Here is an 18,085-nt window from a genome sequence, read left to right on the forward strand (position 1 = left end):
GAAAAAGTTTTTAGTAGAATCTGGCCCTTGCATTCAAAACACCTATATCTTTGTCTCCTTCATTTAAAATATTGATCTTCAGAACATCAAGGGATTTTTAGCAATGTTGTATTTTCAAATTGGGTCAGTTTGTCATTTGTTTCATTACATGGGTTCTAAAATCATTTAGGATTCCCTCTTTCCCTAGGTTTTGGGAAGCAGAAAGCTTCTTCTCATAACGATTAAAATGGTCATAGCTCCCATACTGGGATATGCTTTTTATTCCATGTCAACATTGAAAATAGGTCTGTAAAATTAAATATAATTTGCGACTTGATTACGTGTGGGTTGGCTATTTACCTACATTTAGGTGTGCTGCAAATTCTTAGATCCTATACAAAGTTGTTGAGAAGCGAAAAACGTTTTGAATCACTTAACTTCTTTTGACATTTACTTAATTTCTTTTGACAACACCATGTGTTGCTGACCTTTTACTGAGAATTTGTCAGAAAGGCAGAGTCATTTGAACTTCCTCCCCTAATTTGGGTTAGATAACCAGAAATATGAGTTAAGTAAAAATCTTCCAAATTTAGGGAAAATATTAATTTCACATAATATAAAATAGTAGTATAGTTTAGATTAGGATTTTGAATCTTAATTGTGTTATGTGCAGCTCACAAATATCCAGGGTTACACTTATAGCTTTAATCAAGCATAAGTTAATTTTCAGAGCCAGTATGGTGACTTTTGGAAGTAACAATTTTATGCAAGCTTTTGAGGACCTGTTAAGTACTAGGTTTGATGAGCTAGGCATTATCACCCCATTTTCCTGATAAGGACACTGAGATTTAGAGGTCTAGGAACTTTTTCAGGAGTGTTCCTTTTTTGTTTTTCCTAAATTAAAAAAATATATATTTTTGTGTATTTATTGGCTGCACCAGCTACTAGTTGTGGCACTCGGGATCTTCGAAGTTGGTAGTGGCATGCAGGATTTTTAGTTGCGGCACGTGAACTCAGTTGCAGCATGTGGGATCTAGTTCCCTGACCAGGGGTCAAGCCCAGGCTCCCTGCATTGGGAGCTTGGAGTCTTAGCCCCTCGACCACAAGGGAAATCCTTGGGGCCTTCCTTCTTTTAACAACTATGTATTGACTTACTTAATGCCACGCACTGTGCTAGGTCCAAGGGATCCAGGCTTGAACAAGATAGGCAAGGTTGCTATGCTCATGGAGCTTGCATTCTCATATAAATAAAGGTTTAATGTCATTCTGGCCAGACAGGAAAAACTCAAAGCAGAATGGGATGAGGTGTCACATTAGTTAGTATGGAAGGATCCTTCTGAGGAGTTAACACTTCTCTGGCTTCTAATAATCTCTGGCTAAGACCAGAATGAGAGGTCACACCATGTCAAAGGCTGCATTCTGTCCCTGTTCTGTCTGATCCTAAAGTATCCTGGTACCTGTTCTGTGATACTTACAGGAATTCCCTGCCTCTGTGCAGGGCATAGATCTAAAAATGAGAGAACCCAAAGAGATAGCATTCCTTGATTCCAGTCTGTGCGGAAGCTGCCTCATTCTCATGCCGCCGAAGGGAGGGCATCAGCATCTTTATACAGCCACAGGCACCGCAGGGGAGAAAGCCACGGTGTCTCCTGCCACATAACAGATCACCCCAAAACCTTGTGGCTTGAAACTGCGGTAATCACTATAATGTTTTTCTCATGGTTTCTATGGAGGAGGGATTTAGAAAGGGTCCAGTGAAGATGGTTTTCTCTACTCCATGATGTCCAGGACAGTGGTTCTCAACTAGTAGCAGTTTTTGCCTCCTAGGACTTCTTCAATGTCCGTTGGCATTTTTCGCTGTTATAATTTGGGAGGTGCTACTGGTATCTAATGGAGAAAGAAATGGCAACCCACTCCAGTACTCTTGCCTGGAAAATCCAATGGATGGAGGAGCCTGGTAGGCTACTGTCCATGAGGTCGTGTAGAGTCGGACACGACTGAGCGACTTCACTTTCGCTTTTCACTTTCATGCATTGGAGAAGGAAATGGCAACCCACTCCAGTGTTCTTGCCTGGAGAGTCCCAGGGACAGAGGAATCTGGTGGGCTGCTGTCTGTGGGGTTTCACAGAGTCGGACACGACTGAAGCGGCTTAGCTGCTGCTGCTACTGGTGTCTAAAGGGTAGAGGCCAGAGATGCTGTTAAGTGTCCCAGTGTGCAGGGGACCCCCATGTACCACAAAGAATGATCTGGCCCAAAATGTGCACAGTGCTGAGGTTGAGAAACCCTAGCCGGGGGCCTCTGTCAAAAGACTGGGAAGCAGAATCGTCTTGAGGTCTGTCTGTTACATGTCTGGTAGCATGGAGCTGTCAGCCGGAACACCCACAGGTGACCTCTTCATGTGACTATTAACATGATGGCTGGGTTCCAAAAGCGAGAGCTGAGAGAGAGCAGAGAGCAAACGCATGTGAGTCAGGTGGAAGTCATGCCTTCTACCACCCAGCCTGCCACTTTCACATGTTCTCTTGGTTGAAGAAGCCACAAACTCCCACCTAGGTTCAAGGGGAGGGGAAATAGACTCCACATCTTTGTGGGAATTGGCAAGGTTCTGCAGAATCATGCAGAACTGGAAGTACTGTGGTGACTGTTTTTGGAAAACATAACATATCACATGCATCAGTCACTATCCCTTCCCACCAAAGCGGGGAGGGAGCCAGCTCACCCGGCGGCCCTTACCCTTCCATCTGGCTTTGTTAGCATAATTGTTTATTGCTGTTGTGTTCTGTCCTGTATGAGAAGAAGGGACAATAAGGAAAGAGTAAAAATGAACCAAAGTGGGAAGGGGAAGTTGGGTCAGTAAAAACCATGAAAGCCACTGAAAAGCAGAGAAGCATGGTGGCCTGGCCCTGTGCTAGCAATACTTCGCGGCTGGGCAGTGGGTTTGGGTTGCAGGGCGGCGCTCTGATTTGGGTGATGACTTCACCCTGCGTCTGCTCAGCACAGTGATAGTGGTCAGTGAAAAGCTGACTTCCATCTACAGTGGCCCACTCAGGTCTATTGTGTGCTAAAGTGTGAGTTAAGTGAAAGTTCAGTATCTACAAGTTGAAGACTGTCAGGATTATTTCAGCTGTGGTCATCTTTCAAATTCAGATATTCAGTTCACAGGGGGCTGGTCACTGGAAGTTTGGGCTTAAATATCAACGTGTTTTTATTATAGTAGCATCTATTAACATTTAACAATTCTGTGCTTTGACTTTTTCTAAAAACTCACTCTTGTTAGAAAAAGACAAACTTATATTTCACTTTTGTGTTTTAGATTTTGCTAAGCACATTGACTTTTTAGAAGCCATAAGTAGTGCCTTGAGGGCCCTTTTGCAAACAATGGCCTCCAAGAACATTCCTCAGGTAAGGTTTTAAAATTTTTTCTATGAAACTAGCCAATGTTCTGTATAATGAAGGCAAGATTTTTAATTTTTTGAAGTAGTTCTATTAGAAGAGTAATGCATGTTCTTGTAAAGTGAAAGCAAAAGTACCTAAAGCGTAAAAAGTGAAATCTTTTCCTTGTCACCACTCTGCCACCAGAGCGTGGTTTTATTCCTTTGTTTCGTGTTTGGCTGCACCAGGTCTCAGTAGCGGCGTGTGGGATCATTTTCCTTGCGGCCCAGGGGCTTCTCTCTAGCTGTGGTGCTCGGGCGCAGTAGTTGCCCCTTGGCACGAGGGATCTTAGTTCCCCGACCAAGGATTGAACCTCGTTCCCTGCATTATAAGGTAGATTCTTAACACTGGACCACCGGGGAAGTTCCCTATACAATTTTATTTTTATATGATATAATGTCTTTGACATGTATGTTATATTTTCTCTGAAAACCATTTGTCTTCTTTTTTAATGCTGCATTACAGAAATTTTCAATCATGTCCTCCAAATACTCCACAGTGACCTGTCTGTGCCTCTCTGATAGGTGCCTTATCGCTTCTGCAGTTGGGGTTCATGGGCTTCTGCTCATTGCGTTGACTTTTCTTGTTGCAGAGCACGAGTTCTAGGGCTCATGGGCTTCACTGGTTGCAGCACATGAGCGCAATAGTTGGGGTGCACGGGCTTAGTTGCCCCGTGGTACATAAATCTTCTCAGACTAGTGGTCGAACCCGTGTCCCCTGCCTTGGCAGGCAGATTCCTAACCATTGGACCACCAGGGAAGTCCTATCTTGTCTTTCTCATTTCTTTCATTTTCCCTACATTTTCGTTTTTGCTTCTTGGAATAGTTAAGGGAAATCATGTTATTTCACCCATGAATGTTTTATTGTGTGCTTCATTATGTTGTCTGTGACAGAATGAACTTTTTAACAACTTAATCACATTACCGTTATCTTAAACCCCCAAATTAACAGATGTTTTAAAATTATCATTTAATATGCAGTCTGAGTTCAGTTTTCCCTGATTGCTTTACAAATGTCTCTTTTTTTTTTAATGGTTTGTTCAAATCCGCATCTAAGCAGGATCCACATATTGTTCTTAGTTGATATTTTGGTCTCTTAAATATATATATTTTTATAATTCACATACCATACAGTTCTCCCATTTAAAGTATATAATTCAGTAATTTTTAGTACTGGACAAGGAAATGTCAACCCACTCCAGTATTCTTGCCTGAGAAAGCCCATGGACAGAAGAGCCTGGTGGGCTATAGTCCATGGGGATGCAAAGAGTCAGACACGACTGAGCAACTAGACAACAGTTTTTCGCATGTTGACAGATTCTTAAATCTCTGAATCTATAACATCTCCTCTACATGCCCACCTTTCCTCATACTGTCTTTCCACTGAGTAAGTTATCATTTGTCCTAAAGAATTTCCCCCATTCTCAGATGTGGCTGGCTAAACAATGTTACTATTTAATGGGTCCATCTGTCTTCCATATTTCCTACAAATTGAGAGTTATGTCTAGAGACTTAATTAGATTCAGGATCAGAATTTTTAGACAAAAATAATTTGTAGCGCTGTATGTATATTTTACTTTTATATCACAAGTGATACACTGTTGTAAAATAGCGATGTTAAAATCTTAATATCCATAGATTCACTTGTAGCAACCAGTGATTATTGTATAGATCCATTATTTCATTAGGGTTTACAAGATGAAGATACCCTAATTTTGTCGTTCCTTTTACATTTATTAGCTGTGATTCTCCCATAAATGAGAACTTCTTATTTCATCAATTTTTGGTAACTTTGGAATACACTTCATACCAAAAAAGGGTAGGGTATGGCTCTCTCTCCCCACCCAACCCTTTTTCCCAGAAAATGAGCTGGTGTCCTAGCAGTCTCTAAAAATGATCAGTGAATTTTTTTTTTTAAGTATCATTATGAACTCATTATTATTTACTTCATCCTATGGCACATAGTTATTAGTTTCAAAGTAACGCTGTTAAACACTACTGGCTGCAGTTTAAGATTTCTTTGTGATTCTTTTTGTCCTTAGGAAGAAAAATCCCTCTAGGACTGTACAAATTGCTATGCTTTAAAGTCACTTTGAACATATTCTCTTGTGTGGTTTGTTATAAAGTTAGCTTCAGTTTCAGCTTTTTTTAAAAGCATTTTTTGTTTGATTGCTCTAATTTTTATTTTTTAATTATATAAAATATTTACCCAATTTCAGAGTTAAAACTAAAGCAAAATATATTCAGGGGAAAATATGGTGTTTACACACAATGGAATATTATTCAGCTCTAAAGAGGACTGAAATTCTGGTACATATTGCTGCATGAATGAACCATGAAGACATTATGCTAAGTGAAATAACCAGACACAAAAGGACAAATATTGTATGAATCCTCTATAAGGGACCTAGAATAATTAAATTCATAAGGACAAAAAGTAGAAGAGTAGTTACCATGGGCTCAGAGACATATAGTTTAATAGATTCAGGGTTGCAGTATGGGATGATGAAAAAGTCCTGGGGATGGATGTTGGTGATAGTTGTTCACAGCAATGTGAATGTACTTACTGCCACTGAACTATGAATTTTAAAACGGTTGAAATGGTAAGTTTTATGTATATTTTATATGCACACACACACAAATATATGTAGAGGGATGTCTAGTTTCTGTCCATTTGCCCCTGTTCTTTCCTTTGTGCCATTAGTAATCATCCTTATTGATTTTTTTATTTATCATTCTATTGTTCTTTTTCAGAAAACATAAGCATAATATGTATGTATTTGTATTTCACCCTTTTCTCTAAAAGGAGTGCTTCTGCATCTTGCTTTTCTCTCATTAATCATCATAGTATGCTAACATGTTTCTCATTTCTTTTTTACAGCTAGATAGCCCTGCCTTGGGTACATATTCTGTATTTATTCACCATGTTTGCATTGATGGATTTTTTTAGTTCTTTCCAGTCTTTTGCTATTACAAATAGAACTGCAATGAGTAGCATTTTTACTGAAGTTCTGTTGTGTTTTTGCCATTATGTCTTTGTGGCCGATTTCTAGAGGTGGGCCTGTGGCTCAGAGAACAGATACATCAGTAGCTCTGCTCTAGGCATTGCCCTCGTCCCCCTTAGAAGTCTGAGCCATTTCAAATCTCCACCAGCATTGTTTGAGAGTGCCTGTATTGTCACACCCTCACCAGAAGAATATGTTGTCAAAATGTTGGATTTTTGCTGGTTTGTTGGGTGAGAAATTGTATCTCAATTTTAATCTGCATTTCTTTTATTATGAGGAGGTTGGAGATCGTTTCATGTCTTTTAAGGGCTTTCGCATTCTTTTTCTGTGACTTTCCTTGTCTTTTGCCAGCTTTGCTCCTGAGCTGGTGGTCTTTTTCCTTTGTATTAAAGGGTAGATCCCAGGGTTTCTCCCCCAGTTTACTGAAGCAGAAGCTCTGGGGAGGGGCCCAACAGTGTCTGTGTTTTAACAAGTTCTCCAGGCGATGGTAGTACACACAGATGTTTGAGAATCACAGATCTAAACCATGCTCACTCCCTCCTTTCTGAAATCCTCCAGTTTTGAGTAACATGTCACTAGACCACACCACCTGCCTCTCAGTTACAGTCACCCACCATCCCCAGGGGCCACTCATTCCTTGAAGATTCCTGTTGTTGGACCCTGTCGTTTGCCACTGGTCCCGCCATGATTCTGGGCGATTTCAGAATCCACGTGGATACTCTTCCCAGGAACCTGGCTTTGCAGTTCTTGGGCCTCCTTTCCTCCTATGGGCTGTCTGCCATCCTTCCTTCCTTAGTCATTGCATGGCCACGCCTCTGGCTATCCGGTGCTATCCAGACTTGGCCTTCTTTCAGAGCCTAACGGGAAGTCGCTCATGTTTTACTATTAAATACAGTATATGATGTTGGCCTCTAATATATATCTTTTAAGTTTTATTCTTAATTTTATTCCAGGAACAAAACTTGACCTTCAGTTTCTATGACATGGAAAGTGACATTTACACTCTTGTGATACCTGCATCCATGTGTGTGTGCAAATCAGCTTAAGGCACTTCCCTGGCAGTCCAGCGGTTAAAACTCCATGCTTCTAATGCAGGGATGCCGGGGGCATGGGTTCAATTCCTGGTCGAGGAACAAAGATCCCACATGCCACATGCTGCATGGTGTGGCCAACAATAAAGTCAAATCAGCTTAAAATAAACATTATTACCATGTGGTGGAAGCACTGTATAATTGAATGCGTTTTACAGTCTTTAATAACTTGCCATAGCACACAAATCTCAAGAGTTAGCTCTTACCTCGTGTAGATTCAGCCCATTTTTATTAAAGCTGCATGATCCTGTTTACATTTTCAAAACGTTTTTTTGTGTGTGTGACCAGTGTTGAAAAGAAGTTAGAATCTCTTTGGTCTGTGTACATCTGAATGAAAATCTTCACAGGAGACAAACAGGAACTGAAGGCTCTTTTACAGGCTGCCAGCTCTGATGGAGTAAGTGGTGACAGTGACGTGCGCAGACCTCATCCTAGTTCAGAATTAGTTGTTTTTAGGAGTGTTTAGAATATGTAATAACCTGTGCACCCAGAGTTTGTGTCACTTGTAGAACTGTGCCGCCAGTACAAGAGACTCTCGCCAATCCCAAGGCCTGTGCTGTTGGAATTGGCCGAGTTTAACACACTAAATGCTCTCTCCTTCTCTTTCAACAGTGCATGACTCCCGACCAGCTGATGACTCTGTGCACCACCGGCGTCCACAGTAGCAATGTGGGAGTGAGAGTGAACGTGGTTAGTATTTTGGGAATCACAGGCAGCGTCCTGGCCAAAGAAGATGGCACGCTTGACACCCTCAAGGTAAAACACTGTGCTTCCAGCCTGAACCATTAAATCACTAAAAATGGGAGAAGAGTGACTTTAAAATCAGTCCTGTGGATTTTAAAATCTGGATTTTAAAATGTGGATTTCATGAGACGAAGTCATATCAAGAAGTTGTTTATTAAGATATAAAGTATACCCTTCGGCCTGGTCTTACTCCATGAGTCAGACTGAAGCGTTGAGTTGCGTTTTGCCGTTTAACTTTATTCTGGAGATGTTTTTCAAAAGTAAATTTGTCTTCAGTGGAAGGTCAAGGTTCAAAGTTGTTCAAGTTGACCCTGCTTTGACTGTTGTGTAAAATGTGTGCACATTACATTTTCCTCTGGATAAAGAGCAATCCAAACAGTTTTCCCAGCACACCAGGCTGAAGTGCAGTCTGCACCCGGCCACCCAGTTCATCCCAAGACCACTCCATAAATTGTAAGCGCTGACTCTGGTAGTCCCCACACACAAGGAACTCACTCGGCACATTTGCTTCCAGCACTTGATCTAAGCAAGTTGTTCAGCAACTGCATGGCCAGAGGTACAGCAGTAACTAAAGGGACAGTAATACTCAAGTTACCTTCTTTGTGCTAACAGTAATTGCCGAAGTGTGGATCACTGGTAGTGGGTAATAAACTGGTTATTATAAATTATTTCCTTTTTCTATGTAATTTATTTATTTTTGGCTGTAGTGGGTCTTCTTTGCTGTGCAGGCTTTTTCTCTAGTTGCGGTTCACAGGCTTCTCTCTTGTGGAGCACAGGCTTTTGGGTTCGTGGGCTTCAGTAGTTGCAGTGTACAGGCTCAATAGTTGTGCATGGGCTTAGTTGCCCCAGGGCATGTGGGATCTTCCCAGATCGGGGATCGAACCTTCGTCTCCTGCACTGGCAGGCAGATTCTTTACAGCTGAGCCCCCAGGGAAGCCCCTAAAGTACTTCTTAACTTGCTAAGAGCTTAACAGTGTGACTGCTATTTTTTAGAAGCCTGTTTCAAAAAGATGATATGTGCACATCCAAACCATTTGAAAGTTAGAGTTGCTCAGTCCTGTCCAATTCTTTGTGACCCCCATGGACTGTATAGCCCAGGGAATTTTCCAGGCCAGACTGGAGTGGGTAGCCTTTTCCTTCTCCAGTGGATCTTCCTAACCCAGGGTTCGAACCCAGGTCTCCCTCATTGCAGGCGGATTCTGTACCGGTTGAACTACCAGGGAAGCTAAGGCACATCACTCCTACGGTGCCAGTCCCCTCGTTCCACTCCAGAGAGGCAGCCCCTGTTCCCCACTCCTTCTGTGTCACTCCAGAGATTCTAATACATAGACCCTGAGTGAGAGAGCACGGCTGTATCGCTCTGTACGTGTACACCTGTGCCAGTGAGCACGTGTAGGTGTAGTCACTTCCCACCCCTTAGGACGGTAAAGTCCAAGGCCCACTTTAGAGGAACAGCAAGTTTTTCTCATGCATAACATAAGATTTCCAAAATGTTTTTATTTAGTCACAGTTTCAATCATGAAGAAAAGTAGAAAGTGCAGTGAATTTTGTATAGCCATCAAGCGTATTTAACAGTTACGAGTTTTCTATCATATGTCCTTAAAGTAGTTCCTCTGCTGAATGTGTTAAATTAATGACATCCTGGCATTGTGTCCTTATTGTTCAGTATGCGCGTCTTAAAAATAAAGACAGTTTTTTTGTACAGCCACCATTATTATGCCATATACAATTATTTCTTAATATGTCTCCTACTTGGTCCATATTCAGATTCTTCCAGTTGTTCCCAAGACACCTGTTGACAGTTGTCTGTTAAAGCAGGGTCTCAGTCAGGTCTCCATGTTGTGCTTGGTTTGGGGTCCTCTCAGTCTCTCTTCGTGGCGAGCTTGCCCCGTCTAGTGCCTCCCACACCCCCTCTTTCTCCCTCAGCTTCTGGGTCAGTTGGCTCCTAGTGTTCGGCCTTGTGGATTTGTCCTGTTGCCTCCTTGTGGCGTTAAGCTTGTTCCTTTATCTTCTGAGTTTCCTGCAGAGTGGAACTTAGATCTCAAGGCTGGGTTAGATTCAGGTGAACTTTTTCAGTAAGACTACTTCATAGGTGATGCTGTACATTTCATGTTGATAATAGGATATTAAATTGGTTTATTTATTTATGTTTTTTACTGTGCTTGGTCTTTGTTGGTACATGTGGGCTTTCTCTAGTTGCAGTGAGTGGGCGCAAATCTTCATTTCGGTGCGCAGGCTTCTCATGGCAGGGGCATCTCTTGGTGCATAGCGCGGGCTCTTGGGCACGCGGGCTCTTGGGCACACGGGCTTCAGTAGCTGTGACTCCCGGGTCTAGAGTGCAGACTGCGTGGTTCTGGCGCTAACTGCTCCCCCACGTGTTGGACCTTCCCAAACCAGGAACTGAACCTGTGTCCTCTGCTTTGGCAGGTGGATTCTCAACCACTGTACCACCAGAGAAGTCCCAGTGGGATATTAAATTTAAATACTCTCCTAGAGGTTTTCTTGACCACTTAAATTTAGATGAGAAAATGGAGGTCCAGAGTGAGTAGCAAGGGCCCAGAGTCACCCTGCTCCTTACAGCAGAGCTGCATTTCAGACAGCGTTTGCACTCTCTCACCCATGATAACAGGTGTGCACATTGCCCTTAAAGATGTAAATGGTGAAGCAAAACAACCAAAATAAACTAACTTAACTCTTGACTGGTTCTTCACAGATTGGGAATAATTTGTTCCTTAGCTAGCTAATGATAAAAAAATGAGTAGATGTTAAAAATCATCACAGTGAAGCAAAATGAGATTATATGTTCTTTATTTTTTTAATTGTTTCTCATATAATTTAAAAAGCAGGAGGTTTTTTGTTACTGACAATATTTATATGCATTTGACACCATGGGAAAAGCCTTCTTGATGGAGATAGATAGAAGGGAAAATTGAATAATTTCCAGTATCAGTCTTTCATATGTCATTTATGAATCTTAATTCACTTTATTTACTAATATAAACTAAGGTTTTGAATTTATCTTGTTTACATTATACTTAGTATTTTTGTAAATATATGTTTTTTTTAAAGTGTTAACTTTTCCCTAGCATTTGTATGTAAAACTTTAAGTGTGAATTGTTGTCACATTTAGTGTTTATTTTGAAAGCTGACTTAGAATATTAGACTATCCTTTGCTGTGTTTTGTTTTCTCCAGACTATCGGGTACTTTCTGCTTGAGGTTGCCACCAAAGACCCCTGTCTTGTGGTAGCAGGGGAGGCCTTGGATGCCCTCTTTGACGTTTTTGCAGATGGTAAAGAAGCTGAAATGGCCTCAGTTCAAATTAAATTGTTATCTACTCTGAAAGAATTCCAGCCAGTCTTCAAAATGAAGGTATGTAACATTTTATTTGGCTTCCCCGGTGGCTCAATGTTAAAGAGTCCATCCGCCAACGCAGGAGACGTGGGAAGATCCCCTGGAGAAGGAAATGGCAACCCACTCCAGTATTCTTGCCTGGGAAGTCCCATGGACAGAGGAGCCTGGCGGGCTTCAGTCCGTGGGGTTGCAAAAGAGTCAGACACGACTTAGTAACTAAACAACAAATGGCTTGTTTAGAAATGGTGAAGTCTCAGCATTCTGTGGGACAAGGGTGTGTGTGGTTCCCTGCTTGCAGTCTTGGTGATTCACAAAGCACTTCATCCCCGGTTCTGTGTAAATGCTTGTCGGCTGAGTCAGGGCGACTGAGCCCTTTCTGTTGAATCACTGTGACTTGAGCCAAAATGGTGTGGACAAGTTCCTCTCTCTGCAGCGGTTTAGCCATGTTAACAGTACTTATGTGTAAGCACTGCAGTCCGGCCTGCAAAGCACTTTCAGAGACAATGTTAAATTTATTTTATATCATGTAATGTGTTATAGGCTGACTTCATTTATTTCCCTTTGGTCCTCTGGAAAAAAAAAAGGCAAACAAACTCTAAGCCAGCCTATAATGGAGAATGTAGCTACCTTCATTTGCCTTTTTATTGATCAATTGATTCATCAGAGGCATCAAAGTTAACTTTGAGTCAAGAAGATAATTTAAAAAACTGTTCTGGTGGTTGGGGGAAAGCAATGAAAAATTTTAAAAACAGCCTTTGATCACATATTTACAAATTTAAGTTGGCCAACTTTCCTCTTATCTAAATCTATATATTTCACTTTGAGAAATAAAAATATTTGTGTTTTTTGACTTTACATTTTGAATTAAACTTTTGCCTTTAAATCTCTGTCAGGAAAGTAGAGGTTTTAATGGAAAATTAGCCTACTTTTGTTGCTTTCCAGTGTGTATTTCTTTTCTCTAACAAGCGTCAAAGGCAGAATTCAATTCCCATAAGCAGAACTGTGACAAGTTTTTAGGTAAAATGATTGTATGTCTAGAAATGTAAAATTTTGAATTTTTTTTAAGGTGTTAAAAATAGTTTTCTTTCCCAGAAGAAAAAAAAATAGCCACACATGCCATGCACATTCTCACAGGTATATCAGTGTTCATTCAGGAACATTAATAACTGGTTTGTTTTGTAACATTTTCATGTTTTGACATCTTACATTTAAAAATATAATAATATGGTGGTTGACATTGAGTTAAGCTTCACTAGTAGGTGACTTTAGTCTTGAGGGGGAAAAATTAGTTTGCTCTTAATTTTGCTTTGTTTAAGCCTCCAGTTTTGTTTGTTTGCGTTTTGTTTTGTTTTGAGATATAATTGACATACTACAACATAGTTTTAGGTGTGCAACAGAATGGTTGGATATGTATGTATATTGCAAAATGATTACCACAATAAATTTAGTTAACATGCATCACCACACATAGTGATAAATTTATTTTCTTGTAAAGAAAACTTTTAAGATCTACTTTCTTAGTAACTTTCAAGTATATAATACAATGTTGTTAACTGTTGTCACCTTGCATTACACCCTCAGGACTTACTTCACTTACACAATTGATCCTTGAATGACACTGTGCAGATCTACCTAAATACATGAATTTTCTTCTGTGGTAAATACTACAGTCCTATAGGATCTGCAGTTGGTTGGATCTTGGCCAACAGTGAACTTGTACTTGGATTTTCAACAAGGGGATAGGGAGTTGGCACCCCTAACCCCTGCAGTGTTCAGGGGTCATCTGGAACTGGAAGCGTGTACCTTTTGACCACCTGCACCCATTTCACCCTCCCCATACCCTGGGGGGTTTATTTTTTGTTTTGGGGTGGTTTTTTTTTTTCTTTGTCTGTTTTGGCTGCTCGGCATCTTAGTTGGGGCACACTGGATCTTCTATCTTTGCTGTGGCATGCAGGATCTTTAGTTGGCAGCAGGTGGGATCTAGTTCCCTGACCAGGGATCAAACCTGGGCCCCCTGCATTGGGAGCATGGAGTCTTAGCCACTGGACCTCCAAGGACATTCCCTTGGTATTTATTTTTTAAGCAGTGAGAAGTTTTATTCCCACCTGTTCCCAGCCTGCCAAACTGAATGGTGTTTCTCTGCACAAAGACAAATGTACGTTAGTTTTTTTCCCCTTTATTATCCAACAGGTAGCATAATAGATTCACAGCCTTGTACTTAATGCACTTTTACTTCACACTATCTCCTAGAGACATTTCTAAACCAGTACATGGAGGGTGTGGTGTCCACATTGTTCTTAAAGGTCACAGGCCCTCTAAACTTCTGAAAAAGGAGGCTGAAGGGAAAAGAGAAAATATCTCCTTTCCCTGAAGCCCCTGGGAAAGCAGATGTGGTTAAGCGTCATCAGACTCTGCAGAAGCAAATGCTTAGAGAGCAGTTATGTAAACTGTGAACTAGGAGAATAACCCTTCATCTCTGGAAAGTCCATTGTTCTGGTTGATTTGCCTACATAGTATGCATTGCAGTGATGGTGCAATTATTTAACCGAGTGTTTTTCTTTTCTCAAAGCTATAAAGCCCTGATGAAGTGTCTTTGTTAGCCAGAATGGCAGCATGCAGTTTTTTATATGACTGTCTTTTGAAAATGAAACCACAGTTGCATTAAAGGCTGTTTGGTTTATATTTAGCCCCAAATTGCATTTAAACACAGCACAATGCATTTTACTAAAAAACGTCTCTAGAGCAGACATCCTCAAAAGTGCCCTATATCAGCAGTGCCAGCATCACTTGGTAACTTGTTGTAAATGCAAATTCTCAGGCCCAACTCCAGACCTATCAAAAATCAGAAACTATGTGGACTGGCCTTGTTGTTGCTTGGTCGCTTAGTCGTGTCCAACTCTTTGTGACCCCGTGGACTGCAGCATGCCAGCCTTCACTGTCCTTCACTATCTCCTTGAGTTTGCCTAAATTAATGTCCATTAAATTGGTGATGCCATCCAACCATCTCATCCGCTGTTGTCCCCTTCTCCTCCTGCCCTCTTTTTCCCAGCATCAGGGTCTTTTACAGTGAGTTGGCTCTTTGCATCAGGTGGCCAAAGTATTGGAGCTTTAGCAATCTGTTTTTTAAATAAGGCTTCCAAATGGGCTTGTCTGGTAGCTCAGCTAGCAAAGAATCTGACTGCAATGCAGGAGATCCCAGTTTGATTCCTGGGTTGGGACTATCCCCTAGAGAAGGGTTAGGCTACCCACTCCAGTATTTTGGGGCTTCCCTGGTAGCTCAACTGGTAAAGAATCCACCTGCAATGCGGGAGACCTGGGTTCTATCTCTGGGATGCGAGGATCCCCTGGAGAAGGCAATGGGTACCCCCTCCAGTATTCTGGCCTGTATAGTCCATGGGATCGCAAAGAGTTGGACACGACTGAGCAGCTTTCACTTTGACTTTTCCAAATGCTAAAATTTCAGAACTACTGCTTAAGATTAGTGGAGAAGGCAATGGCACCCCACTCCAGTACTCTTGCCTGGAAAATCCCATGGATGGAGGAGCCTGGTAGGCTGCAGTCCATGGGGTCGCTAAGAGTCAGACACGAGTGAGTGACTTCACTTTCACTTTTCACTTTCATGCATTGGAGAAGGAAATGGCAACCCACTCCAGTGTTTTTGCCTGGAGAATCCCAGGGACGGGGGAACCTGGTGGGCTGCCGTCTATGGGGTCACACAGAGTTGGACACGACTGAAGCGACTTAGCAGCAGCAGCAGCAGCAGCTCAAGATTAGAGGTGGAGGTTAGTTCATATACCATAATACTCATTCTTTTCAAAGTCTACAATTCAGCTTTTCTTGTAAGTATCATTTAAAAGGTGCACAGGATTTCCCTGGTGGGCCAGTGGTTAAGAATCCTCCTGCCAGGACAGGGGACATGGGTTCAATCCCTGGTCGGGGAAGATCCCACATCCCAAGAGGCAACTAAGCCTGTGCACCACAGCTGCTGAATCCCCTCATTGGAGTTACTGAAGCCTGTGCACCCTAGAGCCCGTGCTCTGCAAAAGGAGAAGCCTCCACAACGGGAAGACGATGCCCCGAAACTAGAGAGTAGCCCCTGCTCGCTGCAGCTAGAGGAAGCCTACACACATCAATGAGGACCCAGCACAGCCAGAAATAAATAAAAAATAAATAAAAGTTGCATGATCTAATTTATCTTTATTACAGCTCATATACTGTGTTCCATCACCTTGGAAGTGAAAATGTTCCACCAATTTCTGGCAACTGTTTGTTCTAAAAATAAATACACCCCAAATTAAATGCTTTCTTATTTAAAGGAGTTGGTGGTAGATACCAAATCTCATATGATATTTTTTTGGCAGATACGAAAAGAAGGGAGAAGTAAATACAGTCCAGATCAGCTGTGTGTTCTTGACAACGTGAAGATGAATTTGAGAAGATTTATCGCTTATCAAGAAATTGTTGAGAAAAGACTGACTACTTGAACCATTGAAAGAGACCAGTTCCTCACCCCAGAGTTTTCAACAGTGAAGAATACTAGAGGGTTTCCTTTCAGGGTGTTTTTTCTGAAAGTCATTTTTTTTTTTTTTTTTAAATGACTTGGCGTTCTGTGTATTAATTTGAAGTTGATAAAAACTCCAGGACATGTCAGAAACCTTTTTTTTTTAAGCTCTGGGATCAGTGTGGCATTTCTAGTGCTCTCACGTTTCCAGCATGTTTTAATCACTGGAAACCCAAAGGTTGGAAACACAGTGAATCTCAGGTGCTTCTTCGTGAGCAGTGTAGACACTGCCAAACAATCATGTTCCCTTGAATTTTGCAGAAGAAAATCCAGAGCATAACTTGGATGCTCTTTTAAGCCAATATCATTTTATAATAACTAAATATTTAACTGAAATATGAAAACATGCTTTATAACTTTTTGGTATGAGATCTATCAATTATGCCTGCCTTTCATGACGAGGGGAATGAGTTGGATTCATATTCCACTATTTAGTAGACTATACTCCTCACTAATGAGGCCATCATCACCCTCTGTACAAAAGGATCTGATCCGTAACATCACTCCTTATTTAATTTGAAATGCAATCAAAATTGGGAGAATATGTTTTTTAATAAATAATTTTTAAATTGAAAGCTTTGTGTCTTGCAAAATCTTTTTTAAAACACCAGATAACCCTATTCCTGGGTGTCTGCTTGCTAATGGATCTTGCTTTGAATATGTGTGTGCTATTAAAAACAGGATGTATAAAGGGAGGTGGGATGAATTGGGAGATTAGGATTGACATATATCCACTATGGATAGTATGTATAAAGTAACTCATGAGCGCCTACTGCATGGCACAGGAAACTTTACTCGGTGCTCTGTGGTGACCTAAACAGGAAGGAAATCCCAAAAAAGGGACATATGTAAACATACAGCTGGTTCCCTTTGCTGCACAGCAGAAACTAACAGCAGTAAAGCAACTACTCCGGTAAAAATTAATTTTTAAAAAAGACATCTTAATTCCTCGAATCTCCAGCATCGTTACCAGTGTCCTTGAAGAAGCAGGTGGTGGGTGGGTCGAAGGGAGGGAGTTTCAGCGCATGGCCCCTCTCCCAGAGGTCCATTGTCTGTCCACTTGCCTGACCAGAGGAGTTGGAGGTTTGAAAATTTCCCTACTGTAGATCTCAGTTGATCTGTTAAAAGATCCAATACCCAGCATGGGACTTTAGTTAACTAACATCCATCAGCTCACACAGTTAAATGTTTTTTTCACCTTGTGGTAAGACTCTTTAGGATCTGCTTTCTCAGCAGCTTTCAACTGTACAATATGATATTAACTGTAGTCAGTATGCAGTACGTTACATGCCCAATAATTTATAGCTGGGAGTTTGTACTTTTGACTACCTTCACCCATTTTGCTTGCCCTCCAGCACCCAACCCCAGCCCCCTGCCTCAAGGCAACTGACAATCTATTCTCTCTTCTCTATGAGTTTGGTTGGTTGGTTGTTAGGTTCCACGTATAAGCGAGATCATACAGTATTTGTTTTTCTGTGATTTATTTCACTTAGCATAATATCCTCAAAGTATATCCTTGCTGTCACCAATGGCAGGATTTCTGTCTTTTTTATGGTTGAATAATATCCCATTGGGTGTATACACTACATTTTCTCTATCCATGCATCCACTGATGGACATCTAGTGTTTCCCTGTCTTGGCTGCTATGAATAAGGCTGCAATAAACATGCAGTGCAGTTATCTTTTTCCTACAGTGATTTTGTTTCCTTCAGATGTATACCCAGAGTTGGAATTTCTGGATCGTGTGATGGTTTTATTTTTAATTTTCTGAGGAACCTCCCTACTATGTTCAATGGTACCTACACCAATTTACTTTCCCACCAATACTGCACAAAGATTCCCTTTTTTCCACATCTTCACCAACACTTAATCTCTTATCTTTTTGAAAATCATTCTAGCAGGTGTAAGGCTCATTGTGGTT

The 18,085-nt window shown here is 41.2% G+C and overlaps 1 protein-coding gene across 2 annotated transcripts in view; it reads left to right on the top strand.

The window, feature by feature from the left end:
- Positions 1–16,739, top strand: part of HEATR3 (HEAT repeat containing 3) — a 36,315-nt gene extending 19,576 nt beyond the window's left edge. For both annotated transcript variants that reach the window (XM_065925289.1, XM_065925290.1), the window contains 4 exons: positions 3,294–3,382; positions 8,120–8,263; positions 11,445–11,621; positions 15,965–16,739. In XM_065925289.1, the coding sequence (XP_065781361.1) occupies positions 3,294–3,382; positions 8,120–8,263; positions 11,445–11,621; positions 15,965–16,087 (533 nt within the window). In that variant the 3' untranslated portion in view covers positions 16,088–16,739. The remainder of the gene's footprint in view (positions 1–3,293; positions 3,383–8,119; positions 8,264–11,444; positions 11,622–15,964) is intronic.
- The last annotated feature ends 1,346 nt before the right edge of the window (positions 16,740–18,085 follow it).

The sequence above is a fragment of the Muntiacus reevesi genome, chromosome 2 (assembly GCF_963930625.1).
Source record: "Muntiacus reevesi chromosome 2, mMunRee1.1, whole genome shotgun sequence".
In the NCBI taxonomy this organism is placed as follows: Eukaryota; Metazoa; Chordata; class Mammalia; order Artiodactyla; family Cervidae; genus Muntiacus; species Muntiacus reevesi.